The sequence below is a fragment of the Bos indicus x Bos taurus genome, chromosome 29 (assembly GCF_003369695.1).
Source record: "Bos indicus x Bos taurus breed Angus x Brahman F1 hybrid chromosome 29, Bos_hybrid_MaternalHap_v2.0, whole genome shotgun sequence".
Lineage (NCBI taxonomy): Eukaryota > Metazoa > Chordata > Mammalia > Artiodactyla > Bovidae > Bos > Bos indicus x Bos taurus.
In genome coordinates, this window is record NC_040104.1 from 21,516,145 (window position 1) to 21,540,670 (window position 24,526).

A 24,526-nucleotide genomic window follows, 5' to 3' on the forward strand; every position below is an offset into this window, starting at 1 on the left:
TCAAAGTCTAAGAGATCAACTGATACTTTTAATTTTATGAGCTGTAAAAAAAATACACACAAAAAAACCCCAGGGTGACTAGGTAAAGTGTGGTATTGCTTCTTTCACGCCAAATTCACTCTGTGAGGGACATGCGTCACTCAGCTGTTTCAGGGTATGCTCACTCCCGCATATGAACATGCTTACCTGCCCTGCAGGAGTCGTCGTTACCTTTCAGTTTTCTTTTTCCGAATTACATGAAAAAAACACAAAGATTACACAGTAGCTCTACAAAAAGTCTATAGATTGTTTTATAAAATAAAGTTACATGCAGAGAATTCTCAGTCCACTGAGGTTTCCCTCTGGCCTGGGCCACATATATTCTGTATATGCTGGCAGTTTAAATTGACAGTTATTGTATTAATTACAAGGTGTTGAATTTTCATGTTAATACCTGTTAAATGCTAAATGCCAGGCACTGCACTGAAACTAATACAATTATTACAGCATCCAGTTCACCTCCAACGAACTCTATGCAGCATTTACAGTGAGCCAGGCATGGTTTTCTGCACTTTGGGAATGTTCACTCCTCTATGAAGGAGACACCACCATCACCCTTACATGTCACAGATGTCGCAGATAACAGAGACATTAAATAGCTTGCTAGTACTCACATGGCAGTTACACAGTAGACAAGGGACGCTGACTGCAGAGTCAATGTTGTGGAGACACAAGTCAATACTGTCTCACCAAAGATGACTAACATCATGCCCTTAAGGGCCATACCTTTGAGAAGTCTCCACCTTTAGGGGAAGTGGAGCTGTGAACGTATATATATATGTATATATATACACAAGAGAAGACTCTACACATGAACATCACCAGATGGTCAACACCAAAATCAGATTGATTATATTCTTCATAGCCAAAGATGGAGAAGCTCTATACAGTAAGCAAAAACAAGACCAGGCACTGACTGTGGCTCAGATCATGAACTCCTTATTGCCAAATTTAGACTTAAATTGAAGAAAGCAGGGAAAACCACTAGACCATTCAGGTATGACCTAAATCAAATCCCTTGTCATTATACAGTGGAAGTGACAAATAGATAAGGGACTAGATCTGATAGACAGAGTGCCTGATGAACCATGGAGGGAGGTTCGTGACATTGTACAGGAGACAGGGATCAAGACCATCCCCATGGAAAAGAAATGTAAAAAACCAAATGGCTGTCTGAGGAGGCCTTACAAATAGCTGTGAAAAGAAGAGAAGCGAAAAGCAAAGGAGAAAAGGAAAGATATTCCCATTAGAATGCAGAGTTCCAAAGAACAGCAAGGAGAAGTAAGAAAGCCTTCCTCAGCGATCAATGCAAAGAAATAGAGGAAAACAATAGAATGAGAAAGACTAGAGATCTCTTCAAGAAAATTAGAGATACCAAAGGAACATTTCATGCAAAGATGGGCTCGATAAAGGACAGAAATGGTATGGACCTAACAGAAGCAGAAGAATACACAGAAGAACTGTACAAAAAAGATATTCACGACCAAGATAATAACGATGGTGTGATCACTCACCCAGAGTCACATTCTGGAATGTGAAGTCAAGTGGGCCTTAGAAAGCATCACTACGAACAAAGCTAGTGGAGGTGATGGAATTCCAGTTGAGCTATTTCAAATCCTGAAAGATGATGCTGTGAAAGTGCTGCACTCAATATGCCAGCAAATTTGGAAAACTCAGCAGCGGCCACAGGACTGGAAAAGTCAGTTTTCATTCCAATCCCAAAGAAAGGCAATGCCAAAGAATGTTCAAACTACTGCACAATTGCACTCATCTCACACGCTAGTAAAGTAATGCTCAAAATTCTCCAAGACAGGCTTCAGCAATATATCAACCGCGAACTTCCTGATGTTCAAGCTGGTTTTAGAAAAGGCAGAGGAACCAGAGATCAAATTGCCAACATCCGCTGGATCATGGAAAAAGCAAGAGAGTTCCAGAAAAACATCTATTTCTGCTTTATTGACTATGCCAAAGCCTTTGACTGTGTGGATCACAATAAACTGTGGAAAATTCTCAAAGAGATGAGAATACCAGACCACCTCACCGGCCTCTTGAGAAACCTGTATGCAGGTCAGGAAGCAACAGTTAGAACTGGACATGGAACAATAGACTGGTTCCAAATAGGAAAAGGAGTTTGTCAAGGCTGTATACTGTCACCCTGTTTATTTAACTTATATGCAGAGTACATCACGAGAAACGCTGGACTGGAAGAGACACAAACTGGAATCAAGGTTGCCGGGAGAAATATCAATAACCTCAGATATGCAGATGACACTACTCTTATGGCAGAAAGTGAAGAGGAACTCAAAAGCCTCTTGGTGAAAGTGAAAGTGGAGAGTGAAAAAGTTGGCTTAAAGCTCAACATTCAGAAAACGAAGATCATGGCATCCGGTCCCATCACTTTATGGGAAATAGATGGGGAAACAGTGGAAACAGTGTCAGACTTTATTTTTCTGGGCTCCAAAATCACTACAGATGGTTACTGCAGCCATGAAATTAAAAGACGCTTACTCCTTGGAAGGAAAGTTATGACCAACCTAGATAGCATATTCAAAAGCAGAGACATTACTTTGCCAACAAAGGTTCGTCTAGTCAAGGCTATGGTTTTTCCTGTGGTCATGCATGGATGTGAGAGTTGGACTGTGAAGAAGGCTGAGCGCCGAACAATTGATGCTTTTGAACTGTGGTGTTGGAGAAGACTCTTGAGAGTCCCTTGGACTGCAAGGAGATCCAACCAGTCCATTCTGAAGGAGATCAGCCCTGGGATTTCTTTGGAAGGAATGATGCTAAAGCAGAAACTCCAGTACTTTGGCCACCTCATGCGAAGAGTTGACTCATTGGAAAAGACTCTGATGCTGGGAGGGATTGGGGGCAAGAGGAGAAGGGGACGACAGAGGATGAGATGGCTGGATGGCATCACTGACTCGATGGACATGAGTCTGAGTGAACTCCGGGAGTTGGTGATGGACAGGGAGGCCTGGAGTGCTGTCGTTCATGGGGTCGCAAAGAGTCGGACACGACTGAGCGACTGATCTGATCTGATCTGATCTACTCCTTGGAAGGAAAGTTATGACCAACATAGACAGCATATTCAAAGGCAGAGACATTACTTTGCCAACAAAGGTCCATCTAGTCAAGGCTATAGTTTTTCCAGTGGTCATGTATGTATGTGAGAGTTGGACTGTGAACAAGGCTGAGCGCTGAAGAATTGATGCTTTTGAACTGTGTTGTTGGAGAAGACGCTTGAGAGTCCCTTGGACTGCAAGGAGATCCAACCAGTCCATCCTAAAGGAGACCAGTCCTGGGTGTTCGTTGGAAGGACTGATGCTGAGGCTGAAACTCCAATACTTTGGCCACCTCATGCAAAGAGTTGACTCATTGGAAAAGATCCTGATGCTAGGAGGGATTGGGGGCAGGAGGAGAAGGGGATGACAGAAGATGAGATGGCTGGATGGCATCACCGACTCGATGGACATGAGTTTGGATGAACTCTGGGAGCTGGTGATGGACAGGGAGGCCTGTCCATGAATCGTGCTGCGATTCACAGGGTTGCAAAGAGTCGGACACGACTGAGTGACTGAACTGAATACACACACACACACACACTGGCTTGGTCAAAAAGTTCATTCAGGTTGTTCATGGTATGGGAAAACCCAGATGAACTTTTTAGTCAACCCAATAAAATACATCTGTGCTAAGTTTATCATGCATGTATGAACAGATTAACACAGGAGATTCACAACTGTGTTTGAGTAAGACCAAGAATGGAGAAGGCAATGGCACCCCACTCCAGTACTCTTGCCTGGAAAATCCCATGGACAGAGGAGCCTGGTGGGCTGCAGTCCCTGGGGTCGCTGCAAGTCGGACACGACTGTGCAGCTTCGCTTTCTCTTTTCACTTTCATGCATTGAAGAAGGAAATGGCAACCCACTCCAGTGTTTTTGCCTGGAGAATCCCAGGGATGGGGGAGCCTGGTGGGCTGCCATCTATGGGGTCACAGAATCGGACACAACTGAAGCGACTCAGTAGTAGTAGTAAGATCAAGAAATACTTTATGGTAAATAGGTATCATTGTGGTAAAATTCAATGACATCATTAGGACTCATCCTCCTTTACCTTTTGGAAGCGTCTAACACGGAATTCCATTCTCATCTCCTCCGGATGCTGTGTTTTCCCGGCCTTCCTCCTATTCCTGTACTCTGCCCATTCCCTGAATGTGCACCGTCCTCAGGGGTCTGAGGCTCTCCAGTCCAGCCCCTTTACCCGCTCCCTCCTCTCCCCACCCATCTATTCCAGCCCTTACCATGCCAACTAAATGCTAATGTCTCCCAAATCTGTGTCTTCAGCCCAGATCTTGCCCATGTTTCAGACCCATGAGGTACCTACTCAGAGTTTCATTACACAGTCCTTCAAACCACAAATACACTTTTAGACAGTCCTATTTCAACCTTAAAGATCAAAGCATCGTTTGACACCCTGTTCCGTATCATGTGTTAGAGGTCTCCGAGTGGCAGAAATAAGCTCTGGGTGATAGGATTATTGGTGATTATTTCCCCCTTTCTGTCTCAAGCACTAATGCAAGTACTTATTGATTTTGAAAGAAGTGTCCTCCACTTTAGGGCAGTTTTTTCGAGTACCTTCCCTGGATCAATTTCAGTAATCCCTTAAGAACGAGAGAATGACAGATTAGCCAGAACAAAGGGAAGTGGCTAAGCTTACGACTGTGTGTGCTCAGTCATGTCCAACTCTGAGACCCCATGGGCTGTAACCCACCAGGCGCCTCTGTCCAAGGAGTTTTCCAGGCAAGAATACTGGAGTGGGTTGCCATGTCCTACTCCATTATGACCGTAAATCTGCCGGTATTCTTTTCAGGATTTTTTTCTCTTAATAAAAATTAACTGAAAAATATTCTCTTTGATCTGTAAATGAACTGAGAGATAAAAACATTGTTTATACCTGAAACTAGACTCTGAAAGCTCCAGAAAGAGGCTATTATCTGCTACAAGGGCCACTGGAGCTAGAATGGCTAGGCTGACTTAGAAGAAACAGCCTGAACAGCACCGCTTTGCAGAGCAGGTGGCATCAGTCTTAAAAAGCAGCCAGTGAAAATAATTGAGGAGAAAAGCTGAGAGCAGAACAGGTTAGGAAGACCTAAAAACATACTTTCATAAAGAGCAAAGGAGGTCAGTGCAAGACCGAGGAGTCAGAGGGAGCAACAACAGACGGCTGCGCAGCCTGGGTGCCGGGGGACACTGCACAGGAGTGGGGTGGGGTGGGGAGCACCTTTCCTTCCTGAGAAAAGGACAGGTCACATGTAGGCACCTGGGGAATACGAAAGAGACAGTGAAGTAGAAAGAGCAAGTGATCCCACCTGGAGAGAACTGCTGTGGGTATTTTCATTTATAAGGAGAAAAGCAGTTTTCAGGAGGAACTTCTGGGGCAAGTTAAAGCATCCTGGTTTCATGCTGACGTCAATTCAAAAAACAGCATTCTTGGGACCTTGCCCCTGCTTCTACAGGATACGTTTTCTTATATGCAAGTCCCCTTCTGGTTTTGTTTTCAATTTTTCTTCCTTTGTTTACCTTAATGTTTTATAGAAAATTACGATGGGCCCTCGTTGGAGCTGCTGCTGCTGCTGCTGAGTCGCTTCAGTCGTGTCCGACTCTGTGTGACCCCACAGACGGCAGCCCACCAGCGCCCCGTCCCTGGGATTCTCCGGGCAAGGACACCGGAGTCGGTTGCCATTTCCTCCTCCATCTTTGGAGCTACTGCATCCATACGACAAGAATGGACAATATAAAAAAGGATCAAAGGAAAAGAAAAGACGGGGAGAAAAATCACAGAAATGACAGAAGAAAATGTCCCAGGATTGCAGGACACGAATTTTCAGAATAAATGGATCCACTGTGGATCAAGAACAGCAGAAGAGGAAAGACCCACACCAGGATATACCATCATGGAACTCCAGACCACCAGGGATGGAGGGACTGTCCTCAAACTCCCAGTGAAGGAGAAAAGAAAAACCGAGCCAGCAGAACAACCGTATGCAGAAAGGGTGTGAACCTCCATGCCTCTAAAACACTTACAGACCCTGGGAAGTATAAGGACACCTTCAAAACCCCGAGAGAAAATCACTTCTAGCCTGGGACTCGACTCTACTTCCAAACTATCAAGCAAGTTTGTGGGCAAAATAAAGTCCTTCAGATTTTTCTTAGGACATAAGGACGCAACCAAGGAATGCGACGCCATGGGAGCCAGCCCGGAGCAGAGTAAAGGCCCATTCCTGAACGACACTGACAGGGAGCAGTGAAGGGAGCAGGAAGAAGACCGCAGGCTCCATAAGAAAAGTGGAAGTGACACATCTGAGTGCACAGATGATGTTGCTGATAACAATGTGATTCATACTTGGAGCATCTGGAAAAAAAATTAACACAGGCAAGCGAAAAACCGGGCAAAGGTGAAGGCCGAGCAGAGCAGGAGCACCGGGCTCAGCGGTGAAGGGCTCGGGGCAGAGGTGCAGACACAGGGGTGCTTCCTGCGCAGGGGCGAGGGGGCGACACCGATTCCTGGGCCCTGACCCAGCCCTCACTGAGCCCAAACTCCTAGAAGAGTGACCTGCTGCAGCTTTCAGGTTCCTCAGGCGACTCTTCCCAAGCATGTTGGGGAAATGCTGACCAGTACACTGGGATCAGTAAACTCAGAACTGACTTGCTTTTCTAAGTCAGTTAACAGTGCAGCTCTCCTTTTAACAGCTAATGTAAGTTATTTTCATTAAACCAAAAATATCATTAGGGCAAATGCAGCATGTTCCAAACATCAAAGATAAATACACACACACACACATCCAATCGACATCTTTTTATATGGTCAATGAATCTATGACAAAGAATACACAATAGGGAAAAGACATCCTTGTCAATAAATGGTGTTAAGAAAAGGAGACAGCAACTAGCAAATGACTGAAACCAAACCACTTTCTTACACTGCAGACAAAAACAAACTCAAAATGGATTAAAGACTTAAATGTAAGATCCGAAACCAAAAGCTTCTAGAAGAAAACACAGACAGATCTTTGACCTTGATCTTAACAATTTTTTTGGATCTGTCCCTTCAGGCAAGGGAAACAAAAGCAAAATAAACAAATGGGACTACATCAGTCTTTGAAAAGTCTCTGCACATGAAAGAAACTATCAACAAAACAAAAAGGCAGCCTACTGAGTGGAAGAAGAGACTGTATTTGCTTCAATCACAATTAAAGTCAAGTACAGTTCCTTAAAAAAAAGATACTGTATTTGCAAACACATCAGATAAGGGTTAATACCCAAAATATACAAAGAATTCACACATCAAAAAAACAACCTGACTAAAAAATGGGCAGAGGACCTGAACAGACATTCTTCAAGAAGATATACAGATGGCCAACAGGCACATGAAAAGATTCTCAACATCACTATCAGGGAAATGCAAATCAAAACCACAATGGGATCCCATCTCATACCTCTCAGAATGGCTGTATCAAAAAGATAAGAAATGACAAATTTTGGTGAGAACGTGGAGATAAGGGAAGCTTCCTGCACTGCTGGTAGGACTGTAAACTGCAGAAAACTGTATGGAAGTTCCTCGAAAACCTAAAAATAGAATTGCCAAATAATCCAGAGATTTCACTTCTGCGTATTCACCCAAAGAAAACAAAAACACGCATTCAAAAAGATAACACGCACACCAAGGTTCACTGCAGCGTTATTTACAAGAGCCAAGATATGGAAGCAACCTAACAGTCCATTGATGGGTGAATGGAATATTACTCAGCCCAAACAAAAATGAAATCATGCCACCTATGACAACATCTAGAGGGTATATTATGCTAAGTGAAATAAATCGAGAAAGACAAATACCATATGATTTCACTGATACATGCAATTTAAAAAAGCAAAAACAAAAATGAATCAAGCACAGGGATGTAATATAAGCATAAGGAATATGGTCGATAACAGTCTAGTAACTTTGTATGGGGACAGATGGGTACTAGACTTACTGTGGTGATTTCATAAAACATGCAAATATCAAATCACCATGTAGCACGCCTGAAACATAATGCTTGCATATATTGCAATTAAAAAAGCCATTTTTGACTCACTGTGAAATTTTCAAATGATAACAGAAAACAGGTTTATTTTACTTAAGTAACCATCTGTTGCAAAGACCTTCCTGAATTTCTCCAGGGATCCTCATATCCTTTGGCTTTTATCAACAGCATTGAATAGTCCCTTAATTTTCCATCATCCATGTACTGGAAACACAGTTTCCAGGTTCACCCTTCCAGTGTATATTCCATTTGCCATAAGACACTTGGTCATCTTCATTTATACAAATGCCACAAAACACACAGCTCTTAAGATGTTGAAAATGCTCCAGTGTAACATTCCTGTTTTACAATCATAAAATGCTGTCTAATAATCTGAGTACCCACTACACACTAGGAACCAGACATATTTATCTTCTTGCTCATCGCAACAATTTTACTAAATTAGTATTATTAATTCCATTGCACATAGGATGAAACTGAGGCTGAGATTAAATGCTTGTAAATAATAAAGTGCAAGATGCAAACCCCAGTCTGTTTTAGAAGCTCATGTTGTTTCTAAAATATCATGCCTGTCTCATTTCCTGCAAGTCCTGGAATTTCAGTGATCATCTAGTTGTTCATTCCGCCCCCTTTTCTAATGAGAAATTTGGGGTCCAAAACTTTGAAGTGATTCCCCTAAATGGCAGAATTAGACCAAATTCCTCGGCTCTTGACACCTACTCTATTTTTATTCCACAAATCTATGTACCTGGTGCTATCCTAAGTGCTGGACAGAGCTAGCATTTATCATTAACTCTGTGCGGGGCTCTACTGTGCTTTAACCTGCACTGACTCACTCAATCCTCACGGCGGTCCTAGGGTATAGATTAATTCCATTTGACAGGAGGAAGAAACTAAGTGAGAGAGCGTAAGTAACTTGCACGGGGTTACACAGCTAGCAAGCAGCAGAGCTGGTTTGAAACCCAGTCTGTCTGACTCGGAAGTGCAAGCTCTTAGCATCCGCAAGGTGGACAGTTCACATTATCTCTTCTGAATGCCCATATGGTTTTAGTCTTCTAATTAAAAGTGTACACACGATGGGTGGACCCTTCTTGAATCCAGATGATTCAAACAAATGAACTGTTAGGAAGTGAAACCAACGGGAAAATCTGTGCACTGACCGGTTGCTCAGTAATACCCAGGAACGTATTTTTTAAGGTGTGATGACAGTATTGTGGTTATGTTGAAAACTAGTCCTTATCTTTCGCAGATACATACCCAAGTGTTTACAGATGAAACGATTATTTCTGGGATCTGATTCAAAACCATCTGGGAGTTAACGGTGGGATGGAGAACAAGTCTCGCCTGGGTGTTGGTTGGCTCCAGAAGCTAGTGATGGGTACATGAGGTTTATTAGTTCTTTTCTATCATGCAAATGTTTGAAAATTTCTATGATTAAGAAAGAATGCATGATTTTTTTTTAAAGGCAAGAAAAACCATGATATTAACAGTATTTGGAAAACAGAAATATGAATGATTTTCCCTCCTCTACTTTTTTATTTTCAATTTTCTATAATACTTTTATAATGGAAAACATAAAATAAGCTACTTAAAGAAATTCCTTATTTTCTCAGAAGAGCCAGAGCAAGTCAACCCGTAATCTAATGAGGTTAAAGTATCATGACAAACGCATTTCCCACCTCTTAATCAGTTAACCACCCATTCATACACTTTAAAATGGGCCACTTTCTGAAGACAAGTACGGTCTTTTTTTTTTTTTTTAATATTTATTATCTATTTGGCTGTGCTAAGTCTTATTTGAAGCATGTGGGATCTTCGATCTTCATGGCAACAAGCAGGATCTTTAGCTGAAGCATGTGGGATCTAGTTCCCCAACCAGGGCCAGAACCCCAGCCCCCCGCATTAGGAGCACAGAGTCTTAGCCACTGGACCACCAGGGAAGTCCCCAAATATGGTCTTTAAACGGGCCAAGAGCACAAAGGCACATGAACGCAGAACAGATTACAGACAGATTTAGCAAAAATAACGACAGTCACCCAGACTGATGGCAGTGATCACTCGGTACTGTGGTATACATGTCGAATTATAATGCTGTACAACTGAAACTTACATAACAATAATAGTAAAGAGAATGTAAACCCCCAAAACAGATATGGTCAAGTAAAAATGGGCGATGATTCAAGGGATAATATATAACATGCTTTGGTTTAAAAACAGAACAAAACTAACTAGTGATACCATTACTCTTGAGAGCTAGGCAGAGTTTGGGACGAAGATCTTGAACATGTAAGGCTGCCCTTCGCATGGACCTTAGCACAGGGAGCTTCTCCTCGCCTGTGTATGGCCAGCTGGGGACAGGACAGCCACAGCTCCAGGGACAGCTGTCTTATTCTTCAGTGAAACAACAGTAATTTCCACATGTCACAGTATGAAAATAAAGTTTGGGAAGTAGTGGCTTAAGCTCGAACTATCCCGATCATTGCTCAAAAGCTGAATAAATGTGCAACAAGGGGCGACAGTATATAGTAATCTCTTTTTGAAATATGTTGGCACAGAAAAAAGCACACACCCGTGTTATAGGTCAATACCATTGTTTCCGTTCTTTTTTTTTTTTCCCATCTGCACTCCATCCCACACCCCACCCATGAAATCTGAAGGTGTATTCCAGCAGCGTTCAATGAAGCAAACCTCCGAACACAAATGCTAGCTCGGCGGCGTAAGGTTAAACTGTGGGAACAGGAGCAAAACCCTGAATCCCTGTGCCAATGCTAAACGTATTCAAGGTAAGTCTGACATAAATTCCACTTGATAAGAAAGAGACATACTTAAGTGTCAGTGGACGGAAAGTCTTCATAGAGTAGAAGCTTAGAGCTAATAAGGATCTTCTTTTATTATTATTTAAATTTTTTATTGCACCTTATGGCATGTGGGATCTTAGTTCCCTGACCAGGGATCAAACCTGCACCCCTGCACTTAAGTGTGGAGTCTTAACCACTGGACCACCAGGGAACTCTGAAAAGACAATAAACTGAAGCCCAAATTACTCACTTAAGTTCACAAGCAGCTGAACTGGGGCCAGTCTCCAGCTGCCAACAACTGCACTTCCCAGGACACCTCCAGAGACCTCTTGTTAATTGCCTCTTTGAATCTCTCTAAAACCATAAAACAATCTCCAAGTACTTCCTGCTTTGCAGGGAAACAGAATCGATGGTTAATCTGCAACTAGCAAACCAATGTTCAAGGAACCAGAAGTTAACCTCATGCCACTAATTAACCTTAAATTTGTGATATTTAAACACAATTTCCTTTATTAGTCAGTTCCTGTTTATATTTATGAATTAAAAAGGAGGCTTTGTCATTCTTGCACAGGATAGAAAATATTTTTAAAAGCAAACTATCATGGTCTTCTTTATATAGTTATGGCGGGGGCACATATGATAAGTATATCAAGATCTATGTCTAGAAGCTATGTTTGTACTCTGCGAGAATGAAGACATCACTAATAAAATTCCCTTCCTTGTACTAAGAAAACAGTCCAGACAAAAGAGGCCCCAACCAAAAAGAGAGTATGAGATTGGTGGAGAAGCTGAAAAATGAGCTACCAAGACAAGATCAACTGAATGAGGAAGAGGAAAAAGACAATATGTACCTCTGCATAAATTCTTTTTAATATAAATTTATTTATTTTAATTGGAGGCTAATTACTTTACAATATTGTATTGGTTTTGCCATACATCAACATGAATCCGCCACGGGTGTATACATGTTCCCCATCCTGAACACCCCCCACCTCCCTCCCCATACCATCCCTCTGGGTCATCCCAGTGCACCAGCCCCAAGCTTCCTGTATCCTGCATCGAACCTGGACTGGCAATTCATTTCACATATGGTATTATACATGTTTCAATGCCATTCTCCCAAATCATCCCACCCTCTCCCTCTCCCACAGAGTCCAAAAGACTGTTCTATACATCTGTGTCTCTTTTGCTGTCTCGCATACAGGGTTATCATTACCATCTTTCTAAATTCCATATATATGAGTTAGTATACTGTATTGGTGTTTTTCTTTCTGGCTTACTTCACTCTGTATAATAGGCTCCAGTTTCATCCACCTCATTAGAACTGATTCAAAGGTATTCTTTTTAGTGGCCGAGTAATACTCCATTGTGTATATGTACCACAGCTTTCTTATCCATTAGTCTGCTAATGGACATCTAGGTTGCTTCCATGTCCTGGCTATTATAAACAGTGCTGAGATGAACATTGGGGTCTGCATAAATTCTTGTGTATTGAGAGCAACTTTATTTCAATAACCAGCAAGTGCCTAGACTTAAACGTTAAGGAAATAGAAAGTTTTGTATCCATATTGGCTAAAGCTGTACTGTGATATCAAGCAAAAAAACTCTTCAAATTTCTCTCACAAAGTTGCAACAAGAAAAATCTAAAAGTTCCTTCTCCAAGAAAAAAAAAAGGGGGGGGGGGGACCAGTGTTGTTATTCCTAGGCACTACAGTGTATGCCTTGGGTTAAGGTGAAACCCAAGAACACAAGGTCTGCGTCACTGGCAATGATATCTGAGTAGGTTCTTCATTTTGTTTCCTGGCACAAAGAAAATCCTGCAGGAACAGGGGTCACTTTTTAAACACTATTAAGGACAGGTTAAGGCAGAAATATGTTCCCCGGCCCGGACGAAACCATAAAAGTCCGTCACCTAAAACAGGCTTGTAATTAACATGAGGACACAAACTTAAGTTCTGATGTCCAAATTTTAGAGTCCCTGGAAAGGAGGCTTCAAAGTACCTACTTAACATATAATATGGGACTTTACTGAAATTAGAAACTGGGTCTGGGGCATTATCAGCAAAAGGTGGCAATTCTCAACTTCTATACATCTGTGTCTTTCCTGTGAATCTGCGGAGGAAAAACGGTAGGAGAGACAGAGGCTGTTTCCCCGGTATCCCTTGAAATTCTTCACATTTATAACCATCACCTCTCATTACAGAAACACAGACAGGCTTTCTCTCCCCCTCTTTACAAATACATCTACTCCTTCCTCCACTCTTTAGATAAAAAAATGGACAGAAATCAGATGATTCAAAATGTTCAGACACACCTAATACGAGCCTACAATGCACCTCACCCAGTCCAGGGATATTTGTAGGTTCACTCTGCACCAGATGGGGGGAATTTTAAAAAAAAATGAATGAATGAATCCATAAGGCACTCACTGTTCAACAGCAGCTGCCAACTGATACATCTTGACCTGCACAACTCAAAATCAATTTAAACTCAAAGGACAGTATGGCGTAGGGAAGAAGACCACTGAACCAAGCACAGGCTTACTACTGCCCACCTAGTTTGCAGCATCCTAGCTGATTCCCCTGCTCTCAAAGCCCCCTCCTTTTCAGTGTGTCCTGCATTCAACTGTCAGATTCGTTTCTACCTTTCAAGGAGTCTCCCTCCTGCTCGAGAAGCTTCACAGACTCCTTAGATCACAGACTCACATCTAGATCAAACTCTTCTTCAGGTTAAAGTCTTCTACAGGCTAGCTCCACTTACCTGTTCAACTCTGTTTCATGCCAATCCGTTTTAGAGGGGTAGGACACAAGCCTAGTTCCACTAACTCGTCTGGCAACCTTCATGCTCAGCAGTCACTGTTTCCTCTAACGTCAGCGCAGACCCATTCGCTTTCTGACATTCCTTTAGGGCTCGGGCACCATCCTTAACAGATGCCAGGTGTGTCCCAAGCTACTTTTATAGTGTTACTATCCCAACCAGACGTTCCTCTTCCCTGCCACCCCTTAGTGAAGTCAAACAGTCTTGACTTCGCTTAGTCGCAGACAGTTTGGGCATGGGGGTCCCCTTGTAAGAGAAGGGGAGGGTCTGGAGAGACTGCAAACGGCGGACGAGGAAATGAAGGAAGGAGAAAAGGGAAGGGAAGGTTCCTGCTCTGTACTTTGTCTTCTCTTTGGAAGACGTGGGGGGGGGGGGGGGCGGGGGGAGTTGAAGGAGGAGACTCCAAGAAATGAATTCTTGAAAGCGGCAGAAGAAACTCAAGGTGCTCGCTAGGAAGGAAATATAGGCCCCTGGATAACGGAAGGGGCTCCCATCACCCCTGGGAGAGAAGGACTAGTTACAACGTGAAACAAAGGTTGGGAGTCAGGAGGTGAGGGGTGGAGAGGTTTCACTGATCCCACATCTCCGAAGGTCGAGCCATAAGGAAAGGAGAAGGGACGCCACGCGTCCCTCGGGGCAAGAGGGACAGGGTGGGCGCCTCAAGACGGCTCTGGGGGGAGCATTCATGGGGCATCTCTTCTACCCGGCGCGGGGGCGGGGAGGTGGTTTTGAGTGGGGTCGTCTCTCAAAGGGAGAAACGGTTTCCCAAGACAGGGAACTCCGAGAACGGAAACCCCGGGTCCGCAGAAACGTTAAAGCTTTGAGGCACCGGCATTCCGCAGTCCCAACCCGGCTTTAGCACACACTCACCGCGTCTCCTCCAAACGCCACCGCTCCAGCTGCAGCTACCGGCCGGCGCAGCCGCACTCAGCGCGCACCGCCCCCATGTGACGCGCCCCGGGCCCCGCCCCGCCCCGCCCCGCCCCACCCATGTGACTCGAAGGGCCCGCCCACCTGCCCTCCCGCTGGCCCTTTTGTTGCTCTCCCCTGGGCGTGGCCTTGCCTCGCCCCTCCCTTCTCGGCAAGATGGTGGCGCCCGGCTGTAGCGCGCCGGGCCTCTGGGTCCGGGGCTTCGGGCAGTGTCTCGGGAGTCTCTTCACCCTCTTCTCAAAGCCACTTTGTTCCGCTGCTGCTGCTGCCTCTCAGCCCCTGGATGCTCAGCGATTAGCAGAGAGACTCCGGGCCCAGAAACAGCAACAAAAGACGAAGGAGCCGGTGAGTCCAGAAGGACCACAACTCCCAAGAGGCAGTGCGCTCACTGGGGTGAGGGAGGGAGGTAGGCGGGTCCTCTGACACCTGTCAGGTAAATGTCGAGGGCTTGTGGCGGGAGAACTGGGAGAAAGCGAAGGGGACAGCTCAGCAGGGTGCAGGATCTTCCTGTGGGCTGGGTCTTTGGCTCCTGCCGACCCCGGCCTTAAGCCCTACTTGGGTACCAGTGGGACAGACACGCACCCCTGCTCTCAAATTATACTCTAGGAAGGCGCTCATCTAGTGCAGAGATACAGGCATTCCCTTCCCAAATTCTCACCCAGATTTAGTGAAAGACCTCCTCACCGGACATTGACCGTCTCTCCTTCTCTCCCCCTAGGCGCCCACAAACCCTGTTCAGCGGAGAGTGCGAGAACTAGTGCGGTTCACAGAGCAGCTGCAGCGCGTCCACCCCAACGTGCTGGCTAAGGCGCTGAGCCGGGGAATTGTCCATCAGGACAAGGAACTTGTGGTCATCAATAAGCCCTACGGTCTCCCTGTGCACGGTGAGGAGCACGTGGCGGGGAAGGGGGAGGGGCGCTGCTGCTTTCTGTTACAGGGAAGGGTAACTCTGACATTACTCCTGGGGCTTTCTGAAGCTTTGCTTTCAGAGTAATTAAACTTTCGTAGGGATACTGACCTATGTAAGGCATCAGAGAGGATACAGAGATAAAGAAGACGGTCCCCATCTTCCAAGCATCTGGCAGCCAGCAGTATGGAATTTGCTGTGTGCCAGCCTCCACCAGGGATTGCTATAGAGGACCAAGGCTGTGTAGTTCCTGTCTTCAAATTATTTTCCATCAGAATTGGGAAAAAGGGTATAACGTGTGTTGGTGTATAACTAGCAAAACCCCAGGGCACCTCGACCTTAATGGACACCCTGATGTTTTTATTTTCAGAGATAGCTAGAGTGAGTCAGGAAAGATTGACAGAAAAAATGCATTTGTGGAAGGGGTTTTGCTGGAGGAAAAGGCATGTTTTAGCTAGAAGTACAAACGCTTTGGGGGGGAGATACAGAGATGGTTGTACATGAAAACAGGGAATTAAGTTAGACATTGTCTAGTGCTTTGTATTTTTCTCTCTTGATCCTTCCATTAAGTTTCTTGCCTTTTCGTTCCCCATGAAATAATTATTATCTTGATATTTACATTTTGTAGATAAGAAAACTAAAAGTTGAAAAGGGTAAATAATCTAAGGTCAGTGGCTAGTTAGGAGGCTCCATAGAGTGGAACCCAGGAATGCCCATCCTTTCAACTCCTCGGTAATGCCTCAGGAGGGCCTGATGGTCTTACATTTCTCACTAGGGTTTACTTGGCAGATTCTCGAACCTGTGTTTATATAGTGAAATATCAGACCTCATTTTGGTTGCTAATTTTAGTTTGAGTACATAAGTACCTTTAAAAAATTGTTTATGTGTGAGGAGAAAGCCACATAACCTGGGATCTTGTTTCTTAAACTTTATTATGCATATAAGTCACTTGGGCGTTTTGTTAAAATGCAGAGTTTGACTCATTATCTGGGTTGGGGGGGCCTGAGATTCCTTTCTAGCAGGTTCCCCGGGCATACCGACATGTTGCTAGTCCCTGGACCACACTTCAGTTTTACTGCCCTCAAGAGCATCTGCTGTTAATCCAATAATCTGCTTTTCCCAAGTCGAGGTCTTTGATGGGATCTTTCCCTGGCCACTCAGATCTCTGGCTCTTTCCTTCTCAGGTGGCCCTGGGGTCAAGCTCTGCATCAGTGATGTACTGCCCGTCCTGGCAAAGATACTCCATGGCCCCAAGGCAAAGCCGCTGCACCTGTGCCATCGGCTGGACAAGGAAACCACAGGTGTAATGGTGTTGGCTTGGGAAAAAGAAGTGGCGCATCAAGTCCAAGAGCTGTTTAGAACCCGTCAGGTGACAAAGAAGTACTGGTATGAAACCTGTCGCTAGCGGTCGAGGTGGTATAGGGCCTCTTTCATTTCTTCAGCTCTTACATCAGGAATCCCTGGTGACAGAAGGCACTGTCTTAGGATCTCTGGACATATAAAAATTATAGGAAATAGATTTAGTGCTTAGACTATTAGAGTCTGATAGTATGCTGCTGCTGCTAAGTCGCCTCAGTCGTGTCCGACTCTGTGCGACCCCATAGACAGCAGCCCACCAGGCTCCCCTGTCCCTGGGATTCTCCAGGCAAGAACACTTGGGTAGGTTGCCATTTCCTTCTCCAATGCATGAAAGTGAAAAGTGAAAGTGAAGTCGCTAAGTCGTGCCCGACTCTTAGCGACCCCATGGACTGTAGCCAGCCAGGCTCCTCCATCCATGGGATTTTCCAGGCAAGAGGACCGGAGTGGAGTGGTTCCTAATTATGGCTGTATATAAAAATTATTAAAAACTAATTATGCAAGTAATATGATTTGATTGTTGTGGTAAAATGTCAGACAGCATGGATAAAGCAAAAAAAAAGTCCTGGAGAATTCACTCATTCTATTATTCTCGTTCCTTCTCTTGGGGTTGTTTGGTTTTTATTCCTGTGGAGCTTACTCATCCTATTTACATACATGTCTGATGCAGGTTCGATCCCTGAGTTGGGCAGATCCGCTGGAGGAGGGCGTAACGACCCACTCCAGTATTCTTGCCTGGGAAATCCCATGGACAGAGGAGCCTGGCGGGCTACAGTCCACGGGTTGCAAAGAGCAGGACATGATGGAGTGAGTGAGCACACTGATGTGTACACTGTGTGTGTGTGTGTGTGTGTGTGTGTGTGTGTGTGACATTGTACATTTACACTGTGCTTTTCCGACTTAACTCTTCGTCTGTAGGCTCTTTCCACGTTGGTGCATGTAGATTTACCTCAGTTTGTATTTATTTGGCTGTGCTGGGTCTTAGTTGCGGTGTGCGGGATCTTTGATCTTCGCTGTGGCATGTGGAGTCTTCAGTTGCAGCTTAGGAACTCTGAATTGTGGCATGTGAGATCTAATTCCCTGACCAGGGATCGAACTCAGGCCCCCGCCATTAGACCACCAGAGAAGTCCCAATCTTAGTAGTTTTTTTAATGTATATAATTTATTTATTTTTTAATTGAAGGATAATTGCTTTACAGAATTTTGTTGTTTTCTGTCAAACCTCAACATGAATCAGCCATAGGTATATGTATATCCCCTCCCTCCCATCTCCCTCCCCATCCCACCCCTCTAGGTTGATACAGAGCTCCTGTTTGAGTTTGCTGAGACATACAGCAAATTCCCATTGGCTATCTGTTTTACATATGGTAATGTCAGTTTCTATGTTACTCTCTCCATACATCTCACCCTCTCCTCCCCTCTCCGCATGTCCATAAATCTATTCTCTATGTCTCTTTCTCCATTGCTGTCCTGCAAATAAATGCTTCAGTACCGTCTTCGAGTCCGTACATATGCGTTAGTGTGTGATATTTATCTTTCCCTTTCTGATTTACTTCACTCTGTATAATAGGCTCCAGGTTCATCCACCTCATTAGAACTGACTCAAATGCGTTCCTTTTTATAGCCGAGCAGCATTCCATTGTGTATATGTACCACAACTTCTTTATCCGCTCCTCTGTCAATGGACATCTAGGTTGCTTCCGTGTTCTAGCTATTGTAAATAGTGCTGCAATGAACAGTGGGACATATGTGTCTTTTTCAATTTTGCCAACCTTAGTTTTTTAATAGAAGAAAGGTACATGAGCAAAAACGAAACCACTCCTATCCCCCATCTACTCTATTTCCTGTTCCTGAAGCAGTTACTGTTGCTAGTGTCTCGTGTAAACTTGTCGCATTATGTGGGACATGTGTAAGCAGATGATTGTGTGGCAGCGTATTTCGCATTGCTTTGCGATCTGCTCTTTTCACTTGGACGGTATATCTTGGAGGGCCTTTTGTGTTGCACAGTTAGAGCCGTCTCCTTTAAAATGGCTCTATTGTATGTATTCGTTGTGTGGATATGTCATAACTTCCTTATTGATGTTTAAGTAGTTTTCCATTTTTCAAAGCCTCTTGCAAAGAATATGTGAGTATATCCTTAGGACAGATGCCCAGAAATGGAATTGCTGGGTTGAAGGGTGCACACTTTATAAAATTTGAATGGTTACTACCCAAGTTGCTCTCCAAAATGATGCTGCTGCTGCCTCTATGTCACTTCAGTCGTGTCCGACTCTGTGCGACCCCATAGACGGCAGCCCACCAGGCTCCCCCGTCCCTGGGATTCTCCAGGCAAGAACACTGGAATGGGTTGCCATTTCCTTCTCCAATGCATGAAAGTGAAAAGTGAAAGTGAAGTCGCTCAGTCGTGTCCGACTCTTAGTGACCCCATGGACTGCAGCCTACCAGGCTCCTCCATCCACGGGATCCAGGCAAGAGTACTGGAGTGGGGTGCCTTTGCCTTCTCCACCAAAATGATGATGTCAGTTTTTATTCCCACTAGCCGTGATGGTATCCACTTCCCATTATGCCTGACCAATTCATTTTTAAAAGGTTTGCCACTCTGATGGGTAAAAAAATATATATTTTATTTTCTGTTTCCCTGTTAACTAGTGATGTTGGCTGGTTTTGTGTGTGTGTGTGTGTGTGTGTGTGTTTATCGATGGTTTTAGTTTTCCTTTATGTGAGCAGACTGTTTTCTTTTGTCTGTGTTCTATAAGGTTATTATTTTATTTTTGATTGGTGAGCATTCTTTTCATATTTTGGATGTTAGTCCTTTTTGTATTATAGATTTTGAAGTTGCTTTGCTATCTTGGGAACCTTAAAAAAAATCTATATGCTTGAAACTCACCCACAGAGGTTCTGATTCATAAGTCTGGTGGGTGTGAGGTTTAGGTATCTGTGTCTTTAAAAAGCTCCACAAATGACTCTGATGAGGAATGAAGTTTTAAGAATCACCTCAGTGAGAGATGACAGATAATGGAGCAAGTTTAGCATGGTAGCTAAATGCTCAGAAAGATCTGTGTTCAGCTCTCACCTGTGTTATTTACCAGTGTGAGACTTTAGGTAAGTTATTGAACCCCTCTTACTAGATTTGGGATTCTTTGAGAGCAGGGATTTTTTTTTCCTTTCCTTTTTTTGTTGGGGCATGCAGTGTACACAGTGTGGCTTAGGGAATTTTCCCAACCCGGCTTTGAACCCATGCCCCCTGCAGTGGAAGCACAGAGTCTTAACCACTGGGTGGCCAGGGAAGGCTGGCCAGTAGGGATCTTTGTCTTATTCATCCATATAAAACCAGTGCCTACCTAAATCGGTGCCTGTTTACACTCAGTGAATATTTATTGGCTGAACGTTTTTGAGCAGGAGTGTTAGGTAATTAGGAAGGGTCATCTGGTGATTATAAATCAGTGTAAGTATGGTAGAATGCATCAGATAGCAGTCTAAACTGCTACCAACCTGCAGCTGGGTGTCCAGAGTGTGAGATGTCATATCTGAGAGGGCTTTTGACTCCTGGGCCAGTGATTCTGTGTTAGGCTGATTGACCTGGAGGAGGTGTAAATGTAAGGACAAATCAGAGTCTTCTACCTGTCTGCAGTGTGATGGACCTCCAACAAGAGAGGTTGGGAGTGAGTTACTGAACTGTGTTTGGGGTTCCTGTGACTTTTGGAACACATTTCCTCCCTGTTTCATTTACCTGGCAAATAGAGCAGGAGCAGTCCTATGAGTTTTTCATTCAGTTCATTTTATTTATTCATTTGTTTCCTATGCAACTTGAATTTACCATCTTTTATCCTTTAAAAAAGAAAGATATAAAAGATACAAAACTATATTATCCCCCTTTAAAATGAAACTGCCCATACTTACTTTTAAAGGCTGGATGAAAGACCATGTTACTAATATAATTGTTTTTGTTTGTTTTCCTGCTCTCTCCGCACCCGCCCCCCCCCCCCCCCCCCCCCCCCCGCCCCGCCCTGCCCCAGTATTCTGCAATCAGCATATTTACTTTAGTAGCAGAAAAGATAGGTTTGTAAGAATAGTGATAGCTGTCAGGCTAAGCGCTATACCAAGAGATTTGGGACCTCTGACCCTCAGAACTCACTATAGTAGTGCAGAAAGTCCAGCATGAAACGTCTAAGTAGCCGAATAACCAAGGAGCAAATCCCTCATCTTCATGGCTCAGGCCAGGGTTTGTGTGTCCCCGCAGGGCCATCACCGTGCGCGTCCCGGTGCCTGAAGCAGGAGTTGTGGACATCCCCATCGTCGAGAAGGAGGCGCAGGGCCAGCAGCATCACCACAAGGTGGGTGGGTGAGCACTTCTGGAGGGACGGGTTTTCTGCTCGTCTTTGAAGTCACATCTCGATTTCTTTGGCTGCAGATGACGCTGTCCCCGAGCTACCGCATGGACGACGGGAAGATGGTGAGGGTGCGGAGCAGCCGGAACGCACAGCTGGCAGTGACTCAGTACCAGGTGCTGAGCAGCAGCCTGTCCGCCGCCCTCTTGGAGCTCCAGCCTATCACGGGTGAGGGCGCCGCTGTTCGGCAGCCGGCAGAGCTGCGGGGCTCCTCAGGGCTTCACGCAGGGCCTTGTGCTGGGCCCCGCCCTGCCTCTGAGCCCCCGGGATTATGGGCCGCTGAGGTTGTACCAGAGTGTGCTTCCGGTGCTGATCCAAGGCTGGGAGCTCCCATGAGGATGTGAAAAACAGTAGCATAAGAATATGAACAGTTTGCTTACGTTTATTTAAAAATTTGCAAACGGGTTCCTCAAAAAGATGTCTGTCCACCGCTGTTCATAGCGGCGCTATACACAGTAGCGAAAAGGTGAACACAACCCACATGTCCGTCAGCAGATGATTGGAAAGACACGGTGGTACTTCATGCATGAAATATTACCCAGCCATAGAAAGGAAGGAGGTTCTGACATGTGCTTCAGCTGGATCAAACCTTATAGACATTAGCTAAATTAAAGAAGCCCAGCACAAAAGGGCACACGCTGTATGATTCCACTTATGTGAGATACCTGGAGTCCTCAGGTTCCTAGAGACGGGTAGCAGAGTGGTGGCTACAGGGGCTGGAGGGAGGAGGGGGTGGGGAGTTATGGTTTTTGGGGACAGGGTTTCAGTTTAGGGCGAAAGGGTTCTGGAGATGGACAGTGGTGATGGTTGCAGAACAATGTGAATGTACTTAATGCCACTGAACTGAACGCTTAAAAAGGATTAAAATGGTAAACCTTGGGACTTCCCTGGTGGTCCAGTGGTTAGGACTTCGAGCTTCCACTGCGGGAGCACATATGCCATGCCTGGTTGGGGAACTTAGGTCCTGCATGCCATGCTGTGCAGCCTTTAAAAGAAGAGAGAATTCCTAATGCACTACTTTCAAATTCTGTTTTTAAAAAAAGTTCAAATTTTATGTATATTTTGCCATAATATAAAAATAAATGTGCCAAGTAGTACTATTTAATGTTATACGATACAGTTATTTTTTACAAAAGCAAAAAGCACGGCAGCGATAGACCTCAAGTTGATCGGAGTGGTTATGTGTGGTGCAAAGGGAACTGTGACGGGGAGGGGTACTTAGAGGCTTAACAGTATTATTTCCTAATAGCTTATCATTTGTTATATTATCCTTTACACTTCATTGTAGCTGGGGTTTTGCCAATTTTACTGTGCTTTGATTTAATATGATTAGAAGCAGATGCTGCCAGTAGTATCGTTTCTATGGCTACTCATAAGTCTCCTCCCTTTCTCTTTTTAAAGGAATAAAACATCAGCTTCGCGTTCACATGTCTTTTGGGTTGGATTGCCCAATCCTTGGTGATCACAAGTACTCAGACTGGAACAGGCTGGCCCCCCAGGTAATATCTTTTTGGCCCAAGATGCAACAGAATAAGGGAGAAAACTTATGCTTTCCCCTTGTTAAATCCCTAATGTCAGTTGCAGCAAAGGCGTGTTGATTATTTTCAGACACAGCGCCCTGCCAGCTGGGCTTCCCTGGTGGCTCAGCAGTAAAGAATCCACCTGCAGTGCAGGAGACATGGGGGTCGCGGGTTCAATCTGTGGTTCGTTAAGATCCCCTGGAGGAGGGCATGGCAACCCATTCCAGTATTCTTCCCTGGAGAATCCCATGGACAGAGAAGCCTGGCAGGCTACACTCCATGGGGTCACAAAGAGTCTGACACTACTAAGCAACTAAACAACAATAATCCTGCTAGCTCTTTAGGTTAGGGAGGAATTCAGAAGCAGACAGGAGACTTTCTGAAGGCTCAAAGCAGCCTTTCATGCTATTGCTAGAGTCTTGGTGGAAACTTGTTTTTCACTGTTACAGCTCATTCTCTTGGAAAGCCAGAGAACTGGCCAAAGAGAGCTTTCCCAATGTGGTGGGTTTTCTGTCACGTGGGTTCTGAACCCTTCCTAGAGACGGCCCTGAAGCAGGCTGTCCCTCACTGTGTCATCCAGTGGGGATCAGTGATGGGGCCCCGGAAGTGGAAGTCTTCTACCCCTGGCTGCTGGTCAGAGGCACCGCCAGCCCGGCTCTCACGAGCTCTTTCCTTTGTGCAGAAGCTGTCTGCCGGGATCCTGAAGAAGCTGGGGCTGCAGCAGTCCAAGGCCCGCCACCTCCCCCTGCACCTGCACGCCTGCCAGCTGACCCTGCCTGCCCTGCAGCCCCAGAAGGAAGAACTCACGTTGCTCTGCAGGCCTCCTCGCTACTTTGTTAACTCCCTGCGCCGTCTGGGCTTAAAGATGCCGAGTCGGGACCACAGTGCGGACGAGGAAGCCGCACAGCCAGGAGCCCAGTGAAGACGGTCGGGCAGTCTGCCCTGAATTCTTCACTTTGTTTAAGGGACTCTGCCGACTTCTCACCGGGGCCAGACTCCAGAAGAGCCAGGTGTGAAGAGTTGGAGAAACCGCTGCTTCGGGGCTTTTACTGGAGGCTAGCATCTGTTTCCCACCACTCTGGTCACACTCTGGGAAAGCCAGCAGGCAGCTTCCCTGCCTCCGAGGCAACAGGAGTCCAGGATCAGGAGAGCTAAAGCCCGAGATTGCTGATCAGGCATGGTTTTTACCCAGCAATGAAGCACTTGATCTATCAGGATGGTTCCTGTGGTTGGAGAGAACGTGATGGTTATCTAGCTCAGAGAGGGATTCAGGAGCAGTTTCTGTCCTCATGGAGTCACAGGACTGCTCAGCAAAGCCTTTCTGCTTGATTTGTTCAGTCCCAGATTTTTAAAAATATTATTGGAGTTTGATCGCTTTACAATGCTGTGTTATTTTTTGCTGTACCACCAAGTGAATCAGCTCTATGTATACATACATCCCCTCCCTCTTGAGCCTCCCAGCCTCCCATCCCACCCCTCTAGGTCATCGCAGAGCACCAAGCTGAGCTCCCTGTGCTATACAACTGCCTTCCGCTAGCTGTCTACATTTTCCAGGTGGTAATATACGTATGTCAGTGCTACTTCCCAGTTCGTCCCACCCTCTCCTTCCCACCCGTTTCTACATGTTCATGCTCTACATCTTCATCTCCATTCCTGCCGGGCAAATAGGTTCAGCTGTGCCGTTTTTC

At 45.1% G+C, this 24,526-nt stretch overlaps 2 protein-coding genes across 3 annotated transcripts in view; one reads left to right on the top strand and one right to left on the bottom strand.

Annotated features, from left to right (window-relative positions):
• Positions 1-14,689, bottom strand: part of FAM118B (family with sequence similarity 118 member B) — a 48,881-nt gene extending 34,192 nt beyond the window's left edge. For both annotated transcript variants that reach the window (XM_027531789.1, XM_027531788.1), the window contains exon 1: positions 14,608-14,689. The gene's annotated coding sequence lies outside the window, so the exon portion shown is untranslated. The remainder of the gene's footprint in view (positions 1-14,607) is intronic.
• Positions 14,690-14,790: 101 nt separating this feature from the next.
• On the top strand, positions 14,791-24,220 carry RPUSD4 (RNA pseudouridine synthase D4). Its single transcript, XM_027532202.1, has 7 exons — positions 14,791-15,012; positions 15,386-15,551; positions 16,759-16,960; positions 21,171-21,264; positions 21,342-21,486; positions 22,720-22,817; positions 23,521-24,220. The coding sequence occupies exons 1-7, from the start codon at positions 14,824-14,826 to the stop codon at positions 23,758-23,760; spliced, it is 1,134 nt and encodes a 377-aa protein (XP_027388003.1). The 5' UTR covers positions 14,791-14,823; the 3' UTR covers positions 23,761-24,220.
• The last annotated feature ends 306 nt before the right edge of the window (positions 24,221-24,526 follow it).

Coding starts and splice junctions, on each gene's coding strand:
- RPUSD4 (XM_027532202.1), top strand. CDS start 14,824: ATGGTGGCGCCCGGCTGTAGCGCGCCGGGCCTCTGGGTCCGGGGCTTC. Junction 15,013..15,385: donor AACAAAAGACGAAGGAGCCG/GTGAGTCCAGAA, acceptor CTCTCCCCCTAG/GCGCCCACAAACCCTGTTCA. Junction 15,552..16,758: donor CTACGGTCTCCCTGTGCACG/GTGAGGAGCACG, acceptor TTTCCTTCTCAG/GTGGCCCTGGGGTCAAGCTC.